General features: G+C 37.0%; 1 protein-coding gene across 3 annotated transcripts in view; it reads left to right on the top strand.

The window, feature by feature from the left end:
* Positions 1–18,173, top strand: part of Efhc1 (EF-hand domain containing 1) — a 53,445-nt gene extending 35,272 nt beyond the window's left edge. For 2 of the 3 annotated variants that reach the window (XM_021721832.3, XM_005318568.4), the window contains 5 exons: positions 497–637; positions 5,537–5,750; positions 6,154–6,301; positions 16,339–16,549; positions 17,958–18,173. In XM_021721832.3, the coding sequence (XP_021577507.1) occupies positions 497–637; positions 5,537–5,750; positions 6,154–6,301; positions 16,339–16,549; positions 17,958–18,029 (786 nt within the window). In that variant the 3' untranslated portion in view covers positions 18,030–18,173. Of the gene's footprint in view, positions 1–496; positions 638–5,536; positions 5,751–6,153; positions 6,302–16,338; positions 16,550–17,957 lie in introns of those variants that run through there. The other variant, XM_078019896.1, reaches the window with a different exon arrangement.
* The last annotated feature ends 2,167 nt before the right edge of the window (positions 18,174–20,340 follow it).

Here is a 20,340-nt window from a genome sequence, read left to right as displayed (position 1 = left end):
AGAGTGAGAGAGGAGAGAGAAAGAGAGAGAGAATTTTTTTTAAATATTTATTTCTTAGTTCTCGGTGGACACAACATCTTTGTTGGTACGTGGTGCTGAGGATTGAACCCAGGCCGCACGCATGCCAGGCAAGCGCGCTACCGCTTGAGCCACATCCCCAGGCCAAGCAATTGGTTTTGAATAAGTGTTTTCCAGAGGATTTTTTTCAACTTAACTTTGATGTAATTTTTTTTTTTTTTTTGTGGGTGGGTACTAGGGCTTGAACTCAGTTTAACCACTGAGCCACATCTCTAGCTCCTTTTAGTGTTTGGGTTTTTTAAATTTTATTTTGAGACAGTGTTTCACTAAGTTTCTAAGGCTGGCTTTGAACTCTTGATGCTCTTGCCTCAGGTTCCCAATTTGCTGAGATTATAGGCATGAGCCACCACGCTTGGCTTTAATATAATTTTAACACAAATAGCATCTGCTTTATTTCTTGGTTCCTGTGTATTTCTAGGAATTACCTCCTTACAATGGTTATGGATTAATTGAAGATTCTGCTCAGAATTGCTTTGCTCTTATTCCAAAAGCTCCAAGAAAAGATGTTATTAAAATGCTGATGAATGACAACAAGGTGCTTCGTTATTTGGCTGCACTGGTGAGTCAAATTTTTATGTACCTCCTGTTCTTAGAATTGTGTACTCTTGTCTAATTTGCCTGTATGCTTTTACTAAAACAAGTACTGAATCTAGACCCTAGTCTTTAAGAAGGTTGAATAGTATTGAGTATAGTATCCCTGAACTAAGACCTAGCTGAAGTCCTTTCTCCCCCATGAACCTTTTTTAGATCATTAATCTCTCTTTTATTCTTCAAATTTCAACAGACCTTGTTGCCTCTTTAGTAAGCATTTATGAAATTTTGTGCTGTATTCAAATAATTTATGTATTTATGTGTCTTTCCAGGTAATGTGATTTAGTAATGTCTTACTAAATTTTATTATTAGCTGTGATATCTAGCTTGATATATTTTATATTCATTAAATGTAATAAATTGAGTTATACCATATTAATAGCACTGCCTTTTAGAGGTTATGTGATTATGGTTAAGAGCATGGAGATTGAAAATAGACATAAATTCAAAATTAAACTTCACACTTTTTTTTTTTTTTTTTTTGGTACGAAGGATTGAACCAGGAGCATTTAACTATTGATACACATCCGCAGCCCTTTTTAGTTCTTGAAACAGGGTCTCCCTAAATTTCTTAGCACCTTGCTCACTTATTGAGGCTGGCTTCGAAATTGTAATCCTCCTGCCTCAGCCTCCCAGGCCACTTGGGCTTTCAGATGTGAGCCACCAATGCTCAGCTAAACTCAAACATTTTTAAAACCATGTTTAAGGAGGTAAACAATAAGATAGAGAATTTCAGCAAAAATTGAAAACCAAACCAAAAAAGTCTATTTTAGTTTTGAAAAATTGTCACATTGGTAGAATAAAAGAGAAAAGATAGATTCTGAAAGGCATTTGATAAAATTAGTCTCTTATGATTTAAAAACAAATCTTTTAATAGAGAATAAAACATTATTTTTTTTAATCTTTTAAAGGCTATCTGCCAAAAATCTACTGTAAACAGTATACATAGTGAGGAAATGTGAGCAGTATACTTCCTGACGTTAGGAACAAGGCAAGACTGCTCTCACACCTATGTTCAACATTGTTCTGGAATTTCTTGCTATGGCAATAAGATAGAAAAGTACAGAGAAATGCATAAGGATTGAAGAGGAAGAAATAAAATTTCATTATCCAAAATTAGTGGTTTTATATGTAGAAAATAAAAAGAATCTACATTCTATGTTAGTAAAGTCAATACAAATGTCAATAAACAAAAAAAGTCAAAAATACCATTTACCATAGCACCAAAAATATTAAATTCCTAGAAAAAATCAAACAAAAGGTATATAATACCCAAAACAATATAAAGAAAATTAAAGAAGACCTAAATAAATGAAGGGGCATATTATATTCATTGGTTAGAAATTTCAGTATTATAAAAATATTTACTCTGAATTTATCCATGATTTCAAAGTTGTTGTAACCAAAATCCCAAAGTGTTTTTACTTTTGCAATTTGACATGCTGATTCTATAATTTATGTGGAGATGCAAAGCATCAATAATAACCAAAACACTGTAGGAAGGGAATCAGATCAGTGGATTTTCTCAACAAAACATCTCAATGTATTATACAGCTATAGTAATGAAATCAATATACTTTTGGTGCAAATATAGATAATTATACCAATGGACTAGGATAGGCAGCCCAAAAACAGAGCTACATGTGTAAGATACATGGCAAATATGGCACTACAGAGAGGTTAGGAAATAAGTCATTTTTAATAAATTATATTAGAACAGGTATATCCACATGGGAAAAAATAAAAATATTTGAACTCTACTTCACACCAAAAATAAAAAGTAATCCTGAATAGATTGAAAATTTAAATATGAAAGGTGAAACAATAAAACTTCTTAATGATAGTATAATCTTAATTTGTAATAGAGAAGATTTATTTAGAAGGAACCAAAAAGCAGTACTTGTTTTAAAAATGGGAAAATTTAACTACATTAAGTTGTAGAATTTCTGTTCCTCAACAAAACAACCAAAAACACACCAAAAAACAAAAACAAAAACCACCATTGAGAGAGTAAAAAAGGCAAGCTCAGAATGAGAGAAAATGTGTGCTACAGAAATCCTAAGAACTCATATCCAAAATATGTGAAGGACAATCTCAACTCATCCCTTCCTTCCTCTCTTCCTTCCCTCCCTCCCTTTCTTCTCCTTCCTTCCCTTTCCTTCCTTCCTCCCTCCCTTCATTCCTTCCTTCTTTCTCCCCCCATCCCCTCTTTTTTTTTTTGTATGGGGGATTGAACCCAAGGGTACTTAACCACTGAGCCACATCCCAGGCCTTTTTATATTTTATTTTGAAACAGGGTCTTGCTAAGATGCTTGGGGTCTCACTAAGTTACTAAGGCTGGCTTTGAACTGGTGCTCCTCCTGCCTCAGCCTCCCAAGCCTCTGGGATTACAGGTGTGTGCCACTGTACCCAGCTCAATTCATTTCTTAACAGGCATTTCATAAAAGAGAATATCAAAAAAGCCTTTAAACGTATGAGAAGGTGCTCCTCAGTAATCCGGGAAGTGCAAATTACTACCTCAATGAACAACTTCTCCTCACCTATCAGAATGATTAGTATGTTGGTGAGAATATGGAGCCATAGGAACTCTCATACTCTCAGTGATACATCCACTTAGTAAAACAATTTAACATAGTCCAGAATACCATATTGTGCCAAAATGATAGTATCTATTTATACACCAAAAGATAAAAATGTTCATAACAGTATAATTCATAATAGCCAAAAGTAATAGCCATAATATCCATACTAGACCTAAGTATCTACCTATTAGAGAATAGATAAATAAATTATGGCTAATTTGTACAATGATTTGAATTCTATACAGTGAAAATTAGTGAACTGTAGCCTAAAGTATTAGCATGTATAAATCATACGAACATAATTTTGAGGGAGTACTGGGGATTTAACCCAGGGACACTTAATCACTGAGCTACATCCCACTAAGTTGCTTAAGGTCTCAATGAATTGCTGAAGTTGGGCTTGTGATCCTCTGGTCTCAGCCTCCTGAACTGCTGGGATTACAAGCATGTGCCGCCATGCCTAGCCAAACATAATTTAAAATGTAAGGTTACAGACACAAATTAATACATACATGTCATATAATTTCATTTATATAAAGATTTAAAAGCAGTCAAAACAAAACTATTTGGGGATGCCTGTTTGTGATGATGATAAAGAAAACCATAAAACTCAAGATAGTGGCTTTTTTGGTGGGGAAAGGCAGCATATAGAGAGCACTTTCTAGGTTCTGTCAGTGTTCTGTTTCTTGACATGGGTGGTGATTACATGGTTGTTCACTTTGTGAAATTCTTTGAGCTGTATATTATGGGGTTTTCTTTGTTTTTGTAGTTTTCTCTGTGTTGTAGTTCATGATAAAAAAAACATTTAAAAGAAAGCCATCAGAATTATTAGCAATGAAATACTGGGTATGTTTGAATGGTCAGGGAAAAAGAAGTGATATTCTTTCTGGTCAAGGTAACTTTCAAATGTTTTTTCTTGACTTATTTGCTAAATAGAGAACTGTATTTATTAGGCTCCTCACAAAAGTTCTAAAAAAAGAAAGCATGCTGGACAATCAGGGGAAAAGGTGTAGGAGTGAGGTGGGTACTTCAGAAGAAAAGAGGGAAATTAAGATAAAAATGACCAGAGACAAATATCAATAGGTTCAGTATAATTGAGTTAATATAAGGAGTTCAGACAAGGACACTGGACATGTTGTGAGACAATAAAGTGAAAGAAAGCTAGGCAGGTGATGGTTGTTTAAGTAAAAATCTGCTGGTAAACTGCCTGAGGCTCAGAATAGAGTGCTAGTCCAGGAACTTGGGGAAGTGTAAAAACATTAACTTGAGCACAAAAGAAAAACTTTATGCCATTACAAGAGAAAAATTGGTTCTGATGCATGTCCTGCCTGTCAAAGAAACTCTGAAGACCCAAAATACAGAAGAATCCAATTTGCTCAATAAAGTTTGTTTACATCAGGTACTACACATGGTGGTTGTCTGATATGAATTTTAGTGTACTATGTTAGGTCCTTTGAAAAATATGTAATTACATTATTCACAAATGAGGAGCAAATCATTCAACTACTCAAATTTTCAATTTCTTTTTCTTAATTTTGAGCAGGGTCTCATTAAGTTGCTTAGGGTCTTGCTAAGTTGCTGAGGCTGTCCTCAAATTTGTGATCCTCCTGTCTCAGCCTCCTGAGTAGGTGGAATTACAGGTGGGCACCACCATGCCCAGTAATATATCATATTTTTAAAAAATTGTGGCTTGGAGTGTAGCTCAGTGGTAAAGTGTATGCTTAGCAAGCTAGTTGAGGACTTGAAGTGTTAGAAGAGCATAAAAAACAGAATTTGAACAATGATTTTCAAAACAGTGTACATGCCCTCCAAAGGATATACAAGACCATACAATATGTAATGTTTGATAAGAAAATATTATTTTGTCTGTTTATTTTAAATTCTTTTTTTTTTTTTGGTACGCAGGAGTGAACCCCAAGTCTTTAACCACTGAGACACATCCCCAGCCCTTTTTCATATTTTGGAGACGAGTCTCGCTGAGTTGCTTAGGGCTTCACTGAGTTGCTGAGGCTGGCTTTTAACTTGTAATTCTCCTGCTTCAGCCTCCCATGCCACTGGAATTACAGGCACGTCACCATGCCTGGCTATCTATATCTTACTTATGAGTGCAATTATTTCATAGCCCCCAATATTTTTATATGTGCTTTGTAATGCATAAAATATATAGCAGAACTTATGTTTATTTATTGATTTTTATTATATACCTGTCTCTGTAGGAATTTAAATTTGGGGAAACTGGCTAGATTAGGAATCTTCATAACATCTTCTTTTCTTCACCGTTCTAGGAATCCCCTATCCCAGAAGACAAAGACCGCCGATTTATCTTCTCTTATTTTCTAGCCACTGATATGATCAGTATCTTTGAGCCTCCTGTTAGAAATTCTGGTATCATTGGGGGCAAGTACCTTGGGAAGACTAGAGTTATTAAACCATTCTCTGAGGCAGAAAACCCCATCTACTATGGCCCTAGTGACTTCTTCATTGGTGCTGTCATTGACGGTAGGTCCAAACACAGTTCAGAATTTCCCACTGACTGAGTAAATGGGTTCTTCTTAGTTGTAATTTAATTAATTTAAGTTTTGTGAGAGGCAATTAGGTTTTATTCCAGATGAGATAAATCTAGTAGACTTTTATAAGTGGTATAATATCTTAACCTCATTCCTTATCAATTAAACTTTAAATTGGTTGCATTTGTTGGCACTAAATTTTTTATATTAATGCAACCATGTTAGTTAGGTGTTCACAATGGTCTTCCTAAAAGCTGAGAAAAGTACTGCATATTAATTTATACAGCTATTGGTAATTCATTAGTCTGGGTTATATCATTGGAGTGTTAATAGTATTTTATCTCTGATCACATGAGGGAAACAATAAAACTAAGTGTATTGCTACCTCTTTCCAGTGTTTGGCCACCGATTCATCATCCTTGATATAGATGAGTATGTTCTAAAATACATGGAGAGCAATGCTGCCCAGTACTCACCAGAAGCACTCTCATCAATTCAGAACCATGTCCGAAAGCAAGAAATTTCTGCACCAGAACTGGAAAAGTATGTTTGACTGCCTAGGGTCCTTTTTGGCCTTGGCATATGCAAAATTTCCAGGAAGTAATTCTTGTCAAAATGAATGTGTAATAATATTTTAGATTTTCAGATTTCCCTCATCATATTAGAGTTTATTAGATCTACACAAAAAGTTCCTTGAATTTAGTATAATAACTAGTAACTTGGAACTTTTTCAGCTACATTTATTTAGCAAATAATTATTGAATACCTGTATTTAAGATGCTATCACCAGGTCATTGAGCTTTAGCAATAAGTAAAATAGACAAGAAGTTGTTGACATCATGGAATTGACCTTCTAAGCAGCAAGAGATAGATATTAACACAAATAAGTAAATTATACAGTATACTAAGTGACAAATTCCATTGGAAAATAGGGCAAAATGCACATTATAAGGGCTTCTGGATGGGGGAACTGGGTTGTAATCACTTAGTGTGGATGGTTTTACCTTAAGAAAGTGACCTTGAGCAACACTTTGGGGAGTTCACCTGGTGGACATCTGGAAGAATAGCTTGTATAAAGAGTGCAAAGTCTCTGAGGGGTAGCACACACCCAGCCTAGAGTATTCAGGTAGCACTGGCCAGCAGTAGACTAGTAGGAGTAGCTAACATGGAGGGAGGTGAGGGAGAAGAAGAGATTGAATTAGAAAACTAACAAGGGGCCAGGTTGTGTAGGGCCTAACAGGTCTGTGGAAAGATCTTGGTCTTTCTCTGAATGAAATGAAAACCCCATGGGATTTTCTGAGTAGAGGAATAGCAAGATGTGATATATGTTTTAAAAGAATTACCCTGGCTGTTCTGTTGAAAATAGATTAGGAAGGAGACCAGCTAAGAGGATCACAGTAGTAATCCTGGCAAGACATGATGATGCATGGACCAGGGTGGTGAGTGGAGGTGTGGGAGAAGTGCTGTGATTTCATTATATTTTGAAGGTAGAGCCAGTGTGACTACAGACAGATTATACAGGGGCTGTGAGAAAAAGAGAATAGTTAAGGATACTCTAAGGTTTTTGGCATGAACATCAGGAAGGAAGGACTTGTCATCAACTGAGATGGAAAAATCTGGACTATAGATAGAGAAGGTTTTTAGTGGAATAAAGGTAGGAATTTTGGTTTTGGATATACTAGGTTTAATACTTAAAATAGCCAAGTAGAGATATCATATAGACTGTTGGGTATGTAAGTCAGGAGTTCAGGTGAGAGGTCTAGGCTGAAGAAGTCAATGTGGTGGTTGTTGTCATATAGATGATATTTTAGGCCATGAGACTGAATGAAATTTCAAAGGGAGTTAGTATAGATAAATAAGTGAATAGCCCAGCACAGTGGTGTAATCCCAGTGACTTGGGAGGCTGAAGCAGGAAGATTGCAAGTTCAAGGCCAACCCCTGCAATTTTTTGAGGCCCTAAGCAACTTAGTGAGTCCCTATCTCAAAGTAAAAAAAATAAAAGGGGCTGTAGTTCAGTAGTAAAGCATGGGCTCAATCCTCAGTACCAAAAAGAAAAAGTGCAGCTAGGCTTTGAGGTCCTCTGATGCTAAGAACAGGAGAAACTGGAAAGGACCACCAGTAGGCAGAAAGAAAGCCAAGAGAGTATGGCATCCTGAAAGTCACATAGAGTATGGACAGACCTCCTTTCTCAGTTGTGTGGGACTGGAAACACCATTGAGTGATTGCGAAAAACAACAGTAGTAATATAGGAAAACTTACTATTATTCTGCTAAAAATTTTTGTCACCATATTAATTCTGATCATTATGTTCATGTAGGGAAACAAAAAAATGGCAAAACTAGTTTTTACTCAGCACATTGTAGTTTAAAACAGTGGGAACTGAGAAGTAAAGTATTTTATTTTTGAAAAAAAAAGTATCGATAGTTTGAACAGTGCTTGCCTTGTTCTCATTGTGTAACTTGTGATACAGACTGACATGTTTTCTGTGACTTGGCACATTGTCATACTCCTGTTTAAGTTTGGTCAATTTCTAACATTTTTATCATTTTTACCTTCAAATGTCATGAAAGATATTCTAGAATTTCTTTACTGAGGGGAAGTTGTCTCTGAGAGTTCTTTTCACAGCAGTATTTTTATGGGCCTCCAAGGCATTCTTGTCCTTTTCATTGCAACTGCTTTCCTCACCTGTGTCAGTAGCTTCACCTTCATGGAATTCCTCTGGCCACATATCCACCATCTTTTGAAAGAAAGCAGCATCCACATTACCACAGTCAATTGTTTCTTTCATAACTCCATTTATGTTTGACCAGAATTTCACTTTTGGACAATTCCCTCTTTTGATGATCCATTTTTGTAAAGTATCATGTTGCTGTGTCCCCAAGAAAGAGGAGGCAAAGTAGTTATGCACTTGGCTGTGAATGAACTGAAAAACAGATGCACGGGAACCAAGAGACAATAGACTTGGAGACAAGTGATGTGATTGTCACTGATCATAATGTGCATCTGCTATTCATGTTACAATTAGTTCACTAATGACCTGACACAGAAGTTTTTACTTTATCAATTACTCAAGGTTAATAAACTGTGGTAACTGGGATTTGAACCATGTTGTTGAGGGACTGGGTTGTTTTACTAAATGGTGGTGACTGAGATTCATGCATCTTAGAACTGTGCAAATCCAGAACTATCAGTGTATCAAGGAAGATGGAATGATTTATGTGTCAAATAAGGATTTGGCATTTTGCACAGAATTTGGGGAACTTAGTGAGGAGTTTTAGGGCAAAGAGAGGCATAAGAAAATTTAATGGGAGTGGATTTAAGAGAGAATGAAAAGAGGAATTTTTTACCAGAAGTACAGATAACTCTTTTGAGAAGGTTTGGTGCAAAGGTGAACAGAGAAGGAGTGGAGAAGCTGGCAGAGGAAGAAAATTCAAGACAAGTTTTGTTTTGTTTTTGCTTTAAAATAGAAGAAATAACAGCATTTTATATATGAAAATTCTGTAGTAAAGAGAGAGAGAGAGAGAGAGAGAAAGAGAATTGCTAGAGTATGTGAAAGAGGATGGGTTAGTATTCAAGACAAGAAGGTAGAAGCACTAACCCTGCATCTAGGTCAATCATTCTTGAATATTTTGGTCATAGGACACTTTTGAAATCTTAAAAATTATTGAGGACCCTAAAGAATTTTTGTGTATCTTTATTTATATTTAGCATGCAAACTATATCTGAAAAATTTAAATATTAATTTTTAAAAGAAGAATAAACTCATTTCATGTTAACAAAAAATATAATTTCTGTGGGGAAACAAAATCCTCCATTTTCTCAATCAAAAGCCTTCAGTGAGAAGAATGGTATTGTTTTATACTTTTGCAAATCTCTTTAATGTCTGGTTTTACTAATGGAAGTGAGCTGAGTTTTTATCTGCTTTTTAATTTAGCCTTCTATGATATCATTCCTTGTGAATCTTTGGAAAACTCCATTGTGCACTTGTGAGAAAACCTGAGTAAAATGATAAATAATGACCGAATTATTATGAGGATAGTTTTGGCCTTGTTAACCCCCAATAGCATCCTGGGAACCTTCAGGGATCCTGGGATTATTCTTTGAAACCCTGTTCTTTGGCAGCAGGCAGGAAGGCAAAGCACCTGGGTACAGATGCTGGTAAGTGCTTAGATATGCTTGGGACCCCTCCTGATTGTGCCAGTGAGGTAGTCAGTAGGAAGAATGAGAAGTTGTGAAATGCTTTATTTATTGAATATATAGATGAAGTTAAAAATGAATATAAAATAAAGTGAAAAACACATAACATTATTTAATCTCCTAATAAAAAAAAGAGAAAAATGCAAATTGTAATCCACAGATACCATCAACTGAAAAATGGATCCTAATTCCAGAGATGTTAAAATATTTGTCTCAGGCCTGAAGAAACAGGGCAGCTGTCTAGGAAAGTGGGAGGCTTAGTGGGGACTAAATACCTCTAAGGGCCCATCCATGGTCATATTTAATTCAAGTACTTCTCAAAAAACTTTGTTCTGTAATTTCCCTATGTCTGTGCAAATACCAGCAGACAATAGAAAGCTACTTGCTTCAGCAAATTACCTTTCAGAAAAATCACATTTTTGATTTTGTATTGAGAAAAAAATACCACTGGGGGGGGGTCAATAAAAATAAAGAAAAATTCAAGTTCTTGGTTAAGAAATCTATTGCTAACCTTGTTTTGATCCTCACTTCTCCTCTCTTTTGATGGGTCAGAGATAAGTGAGAGGGAATTCTTCAAGATATGAATCCAAGTGTCATACCTTCTTTGTCTTCTAACCGTTTCATCTTTGGCTTATACCTCTCCCATCTTATCATGAATCTCACAGTAAGGAAATACAAATCCTTTATTTGACTGGAGTAATGTAAAGGTATTTGTCAGGCCTGAGTGAAAATTTTTATGTCACATGATAGTTACAGGAGAAGAAAATTTAGAGTCAGCTATTTGTTTCTCTGAACCAGAAAATTAGAATGGTAGCTGAGTATTGGACTGCATTTTGAAGTTCTGAAATTCTTTTGGGGGTCTTGATTTCTCATTGCAATTTTTTAACCCAGATTTAAGGATAACAAATGCCCATGCTCATAAACCCATGCTCTACACAAAACCTGCATGTATGACTAGCATAACACACGAGTCCAGATAGATTATTCTTGTTCTATCTTTGTGTCATTTATGACCTTCAACTTCAAGAGGACCTCCTCTCCTTTCTTTTTCTCTCCTGCCACTTTTCCCAAGGAGAAATTTCCAAATATTCTCATTTGTTTTTCCATTTTCTTTAAGCCCCAAGCTCTTCTATATTTTCTTTGCAGTTAGCTTCAAATATGAGATCAAAGTGATCCAGTATTTCCACTCTTTCCTTTAGAATGTTTCTATATTATTACTCATTGTTTCTTTACCTTCTTTTGGCAGAGTAAGTAGCTCCTATTTCTCCAAACTTAATTCTTCTATTTGTGTCTGAACCCACATTCTGATTTTTCCAAAATCGAAGCGCTCCTCGTTAATTGCTTTCTTGAAGGTCATTTCTGTTTTCCAGATATAATGGTGTCATCTCATTAATTCAACATATTCTTGAGCTTATACCATATGTCTGACCTTATAATAAGTATATGAGAGAATGGGAGCTTGGAATCTAGAGCAGGAGCAGGCAAATATCTACTTGTAAAGGCACAAATGGGAGATGATTTAGGTTTTATGGGCCATACCATCTCTGAAACTACTTAACTCTGCCCTTGCAGTGTGAAAGCAGCTATTTGTAAATGAATAGGAGTTCCTGTGTTCCAATAAAACTTTATGCCTAAAAAAATGCAGGCAGCAGGCTGGATTGGCCTCTGTGCCAGTTTCCTGATCCTCTATTCCAATATTTGGTCTTCTTGACTTATGTGTGTTAACCACCCACTTTTGATGCCCGCTTTTTTAAGTTCTGGAAAGCTAATTATTCCTACCTCTCTTAAAGCCTATTTTATTATCTTTTTCCTACTTACTTCTAGTAGGCTGGTATTTCTCCAGGTCCAGTTTTTGGTCCTCTTGTTTGCCTTCTTTAAACTCCCTTAACATCACACAGTGTGTGAGTTGCTCTCCATGCTAACCATTCTCCAGAAGGAATTCCTACATTTCTGTCTGCTGTAGGTTCTAGGTATTTTGTCCATCTGAATCACTGGCACCTCACACTTTGTACAACAAAAAAGTCATTGTCATTTTCATCTTTCCAGACCACCTGCTTTTGGCCCTGTTCTTTCTTTCTGCCTATCTGTCCCATGGAGTTGAGATAGCAGTGAATTGTGACGACACATAAAACACCAACATAATGATGAGAACACATGAGGCAGTCAGTAAATGCTAATTCCCCTCTTAATGCAATCAATATCTTGATTTGAAACCTTGGAGATAACCTTGACCTCTTCTATTTTGCAGCACATCCAATACACTGTGTTCTTTTGTTTTATTCTACAATCTCTTGCCTCTGACTTCTTTTCCTTCTCAACACCATTTCCTAATTTAAAGCTCTCTATCAGTTAGAAGTTACATTTGCTGCACATGGTAACTGCAACAGTAACAACACAGCAAACTTACATCAGCTTTACCCAGTGGAGTTTGATACTTCTCATGGAACATTATATCTGGAGGTAAATAGACTCAGGCTGGTGTGGGGGCTTTATAATGCCATCAGAGAACTGATGTGTCTCTCTTTTCTCAGCTTTCACAAATACCATTTGTCATCATGCTTTTCACTCTGTGGCCACAAAGTCATGTTCCATCTCTAACTTTACATCTATATTCCAGGCCAGAAGAAAGGAAAGGGCAAATGGTAAAAGGCCAAAGAACTAGAGCCAAGTGCTGTGACTCACACCTCTAATTCCAGCAGCTCAGGAGCTGAGGCAGGAGGCTCACAAAGTGAAAAGCCAGTCTTAGCAACTTAGTGAGACCATGTCTCAAAATAAAAAATAAAATAGGTTGAGGATATGGTTAGGTCCCCCTGGATTCAATCCTTGGTACCAAAAAAAAAAAAAAAAAGAAAAGAAAAAAGGAACTCGGTTAAGCACTACCATTTGTTGTGTCACTGCTGTGTCAGGCAGTATGTGATTTATATGTTATATTTAATTCTGATAAGAGTGTTTGTGAGATGGTTTCCTTTAACTGCAGCCCCTCCCCCACCTATGACAGATGAAAGCACTGAGTTGCAGAGCAGTTAAGGAACTGGATGAAGATTATGCAGCCTTAAAATGGCCAAGCTGAGATTTTGAACCAGGTGCTCTAAGTCCAGAGCCCAAGTTTTGTACTACAATCTTTTTGCTTTTCCAGAGAAAAGCACTAATAAATCAAGCATGTTTTCACTTAGTAAAACTCTTGGCCATAACCGAAGCTCCCTGGGCCAGTGACTGCCTGTTCTGGGATGGGTTTACCTTTACTGGGGCAAAGGGGAGGTATGGGTTACAGATCAAGAGCTAAGGTCACACCAGGAGGTCTACACTGAGTCTTTGCAATAGAAATGGCCACTTAAAGCTCTGACACATTATTAGAACTGCCTTCCACCAAAAAGAAATACTGTAGGAAAGGGAGAATAGGATTTCAGACTATTTACTTAAGAAAATACATTAGTTCTACTCAGTTCCTGCTAAGTAGAGGACTTGCCAGGGTGCTTGTAGCAGTATTCTAAGAGCAGACTGAAAAATCATTAACATTCATCTTACCATCTTACCCATGGGATCACTCTATAGAACACACATTCACTTTTATGGAAAGTAAAGGTAGAGCATTGGAGGGCTTGGAACAATTTTTATTCCACGTATTGGGTTCTCCAGCCACCTCTCAGTAGGCAGTTCCTGCTAAGCATAACTAGCAGGCCCCTGAGTTCCATTTTAAAAATATATTTATTTATTTATTTGTTTGTTTGTTTTAGGTGGACAAAATATCTTTATTTTCCATTTTTGACCCATGGGAGCAACAACTTGGCCTACGAATTGCTGCTCCCTTATAGAATAATGGGCCCTGGCTTGTGCCCTCATAATAAATTAGGGGCTCTAACTTTAACTATGTCTGCCTTAAACAATACCACTCCTTGCCATCTATCTCTGCATATATTCCATCTTGCTCAAAGGTTGCTGATGCCTTAAACAATACCACTCCTTGCCATCTATCTCTGCATATATTCCATCTTGCTCAAAGGTTGCAGGCATTTTCCCTGATGTATAAAAGGAAAATGGGCATCTGGCTTCTTCAGGGAAGGAAGAAGTATTGTCTTTGTTACTCATTGTTTTTCCCAAAGTGATTGGATGATGATCACATTTTGACTTAATATGCTCCATGGCTCTAATTCCTGAAACTATGTGCAGAAAGAGGTTTGAATAGTTTGTGACACTAAAATAGTTCCTTGACAATCATTTATAATTTAGTATACATCACTGGAATTACACCCATTATTAGTTAAACATAGTCTGCTTTTATAATACATAATGCCATAGGTCATTTAGTTACTGGTGATTTTTATGATGATTTTTATTGTTTTGCCATACTGTAAAAATAACATGTTCACATTTTTAAAATTAAGGGGAGTAAATTTTTTTTATTGGTTGTTCAAAAAATTACAAAGCTCTTGACATATCATATTTCATACATTAGATTCAAGTGGGTTATGAACTCCCATTTTTACCCCGTATACAGATTGCAGTATCACATCGGTTACACATCCACGTTTTTACATATTGCCATACTAGGGACTGTTGTATTCTGCTACCTTTCCTATCCTTTACTATCCCCCCTCCCCACCCCTCCCCTCCCATCTTCTCTCTCTACCCCATCTACTGTCATTCATTTCTCTCCCTTGTTTTGTTTTATTTTTCTTTCCCCTCACATCCTCTTATATGTAATTTTGTATAACAATGAGGGTCTCCTTCCATTTCCATGCAAATGTAAATAAATATAAGCAAAAATATATTGAAAATCTCATATCCCAGAAATGACTTCTAATATTTTGTTTTTTAATATGCATATGAAATGTACTAATTCTATCATACTATTTAACTGACTTTACTTGATAGCCTACCATAAATATTCTGATATTGTAAAATATTTTATGGAACATTGATAGCTTAATATATTTTGGGTAGACCTTATACTCAAATATTCCATCTACTACTTACTCCATTCCCCATAGGAGACTGTCTTTCATTGTTTTCTTTTTTTTAAATTATCTTCCCAGAGTTTCTTTACATAATATAGGCAAATTTGAATATATATTTTTATTCTCCCATGAGTTTTACACAAAAGCTAGCACTTTGTTTTCATACTCTAATACCTCAATTTTCTAACAATCTTTCACTCTTTCTGCAGCACTGTTGATGGCTTCATTATTATTCCATTACTTGATTAAAGTATTTTAACCAATTTCCTATTTTTGGCTATTTAGGCTATCTAAAAACATTCTCATAGATTTATCTTTTCATACAATCCATGATTATTTTCCTAGGATAAATTATTTGGAATTCTTTGCTTGACCATTTGCTCCTTGTTTAAAATGACTCCTGAAAGATTATACCACTTTATATCTCTCCCAGCAACCATCAACAGTAGGTAAAAGGAACTTAATTTAAAAGAGGCTAGTTGCAACAGTGAACATTTTGAATATTATATACAAGAAAAAGTAAGAATAGAAATTCAGTGGGTTAGTGGTTTTGAAGTCATGGCAGGAGAGGGATTCTGTAAGAGGTAGTCAGGCATCCTTGAAAGAACATGTTGGAATGGAGTGAGACGTGAGTTCTGGTCTTGCCTCTGATGTGAATCTGGGATAGGTCTTTAAGTCTGTTTTCCAATCACTGAAAAAGGGAAGAATGCTTACTGGGTTTATCTGGGTTCATTTTGTTCTAAAAGAATTTATGAATATGTGGGAAACTTTTCTAGCTCTAAAATTCCTCAGTTTTATAGTTGTTGCTTCTTGTTCAAAGGAAATAAAAATTGAGCTTCTATTTAGGGTGCTGTGTTTTGAAGGGACAGGCCTTCCTCTTCCTAATGCTCTGTTATTAATTTCTCTTCATTTCAGTAAAGGCTAAGCTTAAACTTCTCACCACCACATAGGGTAGCCCCTTAACTTCCATAGATGAGCCTTCACAAAATTCAGGGAGAATTAGAGAAAGAAAGTTAAAACTACAAGAGATTTCTGGCTGCATAGTTATATGCATATTTTTTAAAACACTCAGACATTTATTTTTAGATAGGTAATGTTAATCTGCAAAGCAGGAAGAGACAATCATGTGGTTCCTGTAAATACCAAATTTGGGATGGCGGTGGTATTAGCTTTGGCTCTTTGTGGTGCAGTGATTTAACATATGGCAAAAAGAGTGGCAATGAAAAACTGCCCCCTGTCAGGCCTTCCCAAAGTGGGCATTGGTCATCAGCCAGCTTCCATGGGCAAGTGTTCTACTGGTCAGCTCTTTGTCAAAGCTGTTTGTCATTAGAAGCTTCCCTGACTCCACCAAGTGAGAACTTTGGTCACTAAGATAAGATTGGTCAAGAATAAATACCATGTCCAGTCATGTCCTTCCTTTCTCTACAGCAAGCAAGCTAAAGAGGAGCCAGGCAAGCAGGAACTGGAAGCCTTAATTGACACAGTCCAGAAGCAACTGAAAGATTATTCATGCAAAGATAACATACATGAAGCATTTCAAGCTCATGACAAGGAAGCATTAGGATATGTGGACAGAGAGATGTTCTTTAAAATCTGTGAATCCTTTAACATCCCAATTGATGACTCCTTGGTTAAGGAGGTTGGTATGAATTCCTTTTGGGGGTTGATTGTAGAGGCTAAGCACCAATCATTCTTTCCTAAAGGCAATTGTATGTGTATTTTGTTTTAAATGAGGGAGATTTAGGATATTCCAATCATAACTACTGTCCTTGATTATGGTATTTTCCCCGATTCTAGCATTGGCATCCTTGTTTAATTTCTGTTGAAGGGCTTCTCAATAAGTGGGCCTGGGACTAGATAGCACAGAGTGTTGATAGACCAATGCGTCAGGGCTGAAGGAGGGCAGCAGAGATGACCCTGGATGGGGAGCTGCCAAGAGGAGACCCAAAGACTAGTTGATTGAACAGGATGGTGGAAAGCCTTTAATGCCCTTCACGGCCAACGTGTAGCTTAGCCCCTCAGTAGGGCTAGCATGTGGACGCAAACTCTGCCCAAGCAGTATGTAAGGGGTATGGTCAGCCACAAATAGACAAAAGGCAAGGAAGTTCTTCTCCTAGAATTTTCATAAATCAATTAAGTTTCATGCTGTTCCTTCATTACTAATTCCTTTAGTCAGGGTTCTCCTGAAAGTTAGAACAAAATCCATCCCCCTAACACATTTGCCAAGGACTCTGGCTTACTAACTTCAAAATATTCACACTAAGAACATTGAATTTCTATAGCCCTTCTTGAAGATATTTAAGCAAAAACCCAAGTTCAGAATTAAAGATTCATTTAGGAAAGGATTTTGTTTAGGGCTAAAGTGACTAGGTTATAGATGAGTAGTTTTTATGAACAGGAATATTAGCAAGGAGTAGAGGCGGGCAGAAAGAAGAGTATTTGTTCATGTGAGCCAAACATCCAGTTAACTCCCCATACCTTATATTGACAGCATGCCTACTTTGATTTTTAGTAATTTATACCATATGACATGGGAACTGACTTGGGAGAGAGGAATAGCTGTCATTGGGAAGTGAGACAGGGAAGGGAAAGATGGGGTAGTTTTGCACATGTCTTACAAAGACAACCACAGGAAATCATTCTGTTATCAGTCACAGCTGAGTTTCAGGGGACACAGTATAAACAGTAATAGAACTAGATTCTTTTATTAGGTTGCAATATTAGGAACCTACTATATAAGAGTCTTATTTCCTGGTAGACAAAGGCTTCTACTTGAAACAATTTGCTTTGAAAATGACAGCACCCTTATAAATATGGGTGTTCATCTTGAAATCTTGGGCAGGTAATTTATACCATCCAACTTTGGTTTCATTAAGTTGAAGATGATGGCAATGTCTGACCTACATACAAGGTTCATAGGATCATTTATGAATCAACTGAGGATATAAAAACTGAACTTTGGGTTTACAAAGGTGGGGGATAAGTGTGCTCTGCAGTTAAGTTGAAAGCCCACCTGTCTCATTTGTTCTCTTTGCTCTCTTCTGCAGTTAATCAGGATGTGCTCTCATGGAGAAGACAGAATTGACTATTATAACTTTGTTCGTGCTTTCTCAAACTGATATGGCTGATGAGAGAATACAATATAATTTTTTTATGTTGGAGCCACAATTGGAAATATATCTTGTAGAGCTCCTGAAGTTATATTTCTTTTTTGATTATATTTCACTTCTCCAAAAATCTCAATTAAATTGGTTTTTATAGGATTAGTGCCTTATTTTGGGTGGTTGGGGTATTGTCATGGTTAATTTTATGTGTCAATTGACTGGGACACAGACTACCCAGATATTTCATCAAACATTATTCTGACTGTTTTTGATTCAGAATACATCTGAATTGGTAAGCAAAGCAGATTGCCTTCCCCAAAGTGGTTGGGCCCAACTATTCATCTGAAGGCCTGGACAAAACAAAATGGCTGACCCTCCCCTGAGTACTAGCAAATTCCTCCTGCCTGACTGCCTTCAAACTCAAACTGAAACAACAGTCCTTCACCTTCAGGCCTCAGAAAGGAGCTACACCATCGGATGTCCTGAGTCTCAGGCATTTGGACTCAAATTGGAACTACACCCTCAGCTCTTGCTCAGCTCTAGCTTGCCAACTCACCTTCAGCTTAAGGAGCTTAGGCTCCAAAATGTGAATCATTTCTCATGGTAGTAATCATTTATACTACTACTCATTTCTTTCTTTGTATATGTCTATACACATACATACACATTCTATTGGTTCTGTTTCTGGAAAACTGTAAGATATAGCATGATTAAGGCAGGATGAATGAGAATTTTCTAGAAACATTTGGGATATTGAAAATAAGTGTATAGCATTGCTGTTGCTGCCAGCCAGTGGCCCCCACCACTACCTACCTGCCTGTCCCGCTATTGTAGAGAAACATAGTATGTGTTTTAAAAACTCTGGTTCAAGGCCCATTAGTCGACCTGCATTTTTAAAAAATGGAATATAAAAGATTGGTGTGGAACAAATGTAGAGTATGTATTTTCATGAAACTTGTTTCCTGAGTGTATTTGATGGGTTATGAAGTAAAATGTTTTTCTTGATATGGGTGCTGATTAAAAAAGTAGAAAACCTGCTCTTTTAGAGAGTCTGGCATTAAGATAGTGCGGGAAGACTGGTAGCAGTTGTTGGCTCTCTAATGAGTTCTAAATGACTTTCTAGCCAGTGCTGCTCTTTAATCGAAGTCAGTTACCAACTTCATCTTTTCAAATGCCATCTCAAATTCTTCCGGGTCACCCAAAATATGGCACGAATGAGGATGGACCAAGGATGCCTGGGCCTCCTCAGAATTGCTGGGAAGCTGCCCTTGATCTTTCCTTCCCTAATGAGCTGTTACCTTTAACCAGTTTAAAGGCTGTAGATGCATTGTTGATGCCTCCTTTTGCTCCAGTTTATTATCTCAGGAAGAACTCATATTTTGTTTCCTTCAGTCATTCATAGCTATTTTAAAATTCTCAAATATTTAAAAAGTCCACTTCAATCTTTAAAAATACTAAATTCTATCCTGTTTTCCCAGCTCAGTCTTGCCTCAGGCCTGGAAGCCATTAGTAGAGTGTATGTGTTGGGACAAGCCTTTCTCTGGCTTTTGTTCCCTCTGTCTCTATTCAGGCCAGCTGCTGTTTGGGCCCAAGTAGGATCTAGGAAGGGTTAGAGGGCAGAACCAGAGGAAAAGGGAAACTTCTCATTTCTGTCAGGTAATATCATCATAATCTGGGGTGAAGGCTGAGTACCGTGTGTCTCAAGCCTATTCTTAGGTCACCTTCACACAGGGAACCTCCTTGTGCACCATTCTCAGATGCAAATGGTCTAGTAGCCAACTGACTGCCCTGCTATAACAGTCTGCTGCCCAGGTTCTTCATCTGTCAGAATGGGGCCCTTTCAGCCCTGCCAGGGTGTGTGCACGCATGCTGAAAGATTCTCTTGGTTCTGCAGTTAGGTAGCTATCCTTGAGACTTGTTTTAGATGAGAATCAGGCACCCCAAACCTTGTGCTCTCCAAACTCCAAGAGATACGTCAAAACACATCTGTTAAAGTCATCCCCACCCCATCTACCCCTTACTTAGCTTGCTGACCTGCTATATCCTGATGCCCTTTTCAGAAGTCTGCAGTCTCCAATCCATTCTCCATCATCTCTGCCTCTTGAAGAAGACAGAAACTCACAAAAGCTTTGGGTACCTCTAATGCAAATCTTTCATGGATCAGTCCAATTGGCAGCATGTGGAAATACCAATTTTTGTCCTCTGCATCGGGCCTTAGCTGAAATGGAGATTTAGGAACATCCTCTTACCTGCCCTTTGAAATCCAAGTGTTTATAGACTTTCTTTTTATTTCCCTTTATTTTTTCCACCAGATACAAGAAACATC

The sequence above is a fragment of the Ictidomys tridecemlineatus genome, chromosome 8, assembly GCF_052094955.1.
Source record: "Ictidomys tridecemlineatus isolate mIctTri1 chromosome 8, mIctTri1.hap1, whole genome shotgun sequence".
In the NCBI taxonomy this organism is placed as follows: domain Eukaryota; kingdom Metazoa; phylum Chordata; class Mammalia; order Rodentia; family Sciuridae; genus Ictidomys; species Ictidomys tridecemlineatus.
This window is presented reverse-complemented; position numbering and strand designations above follow the sequence as displayed.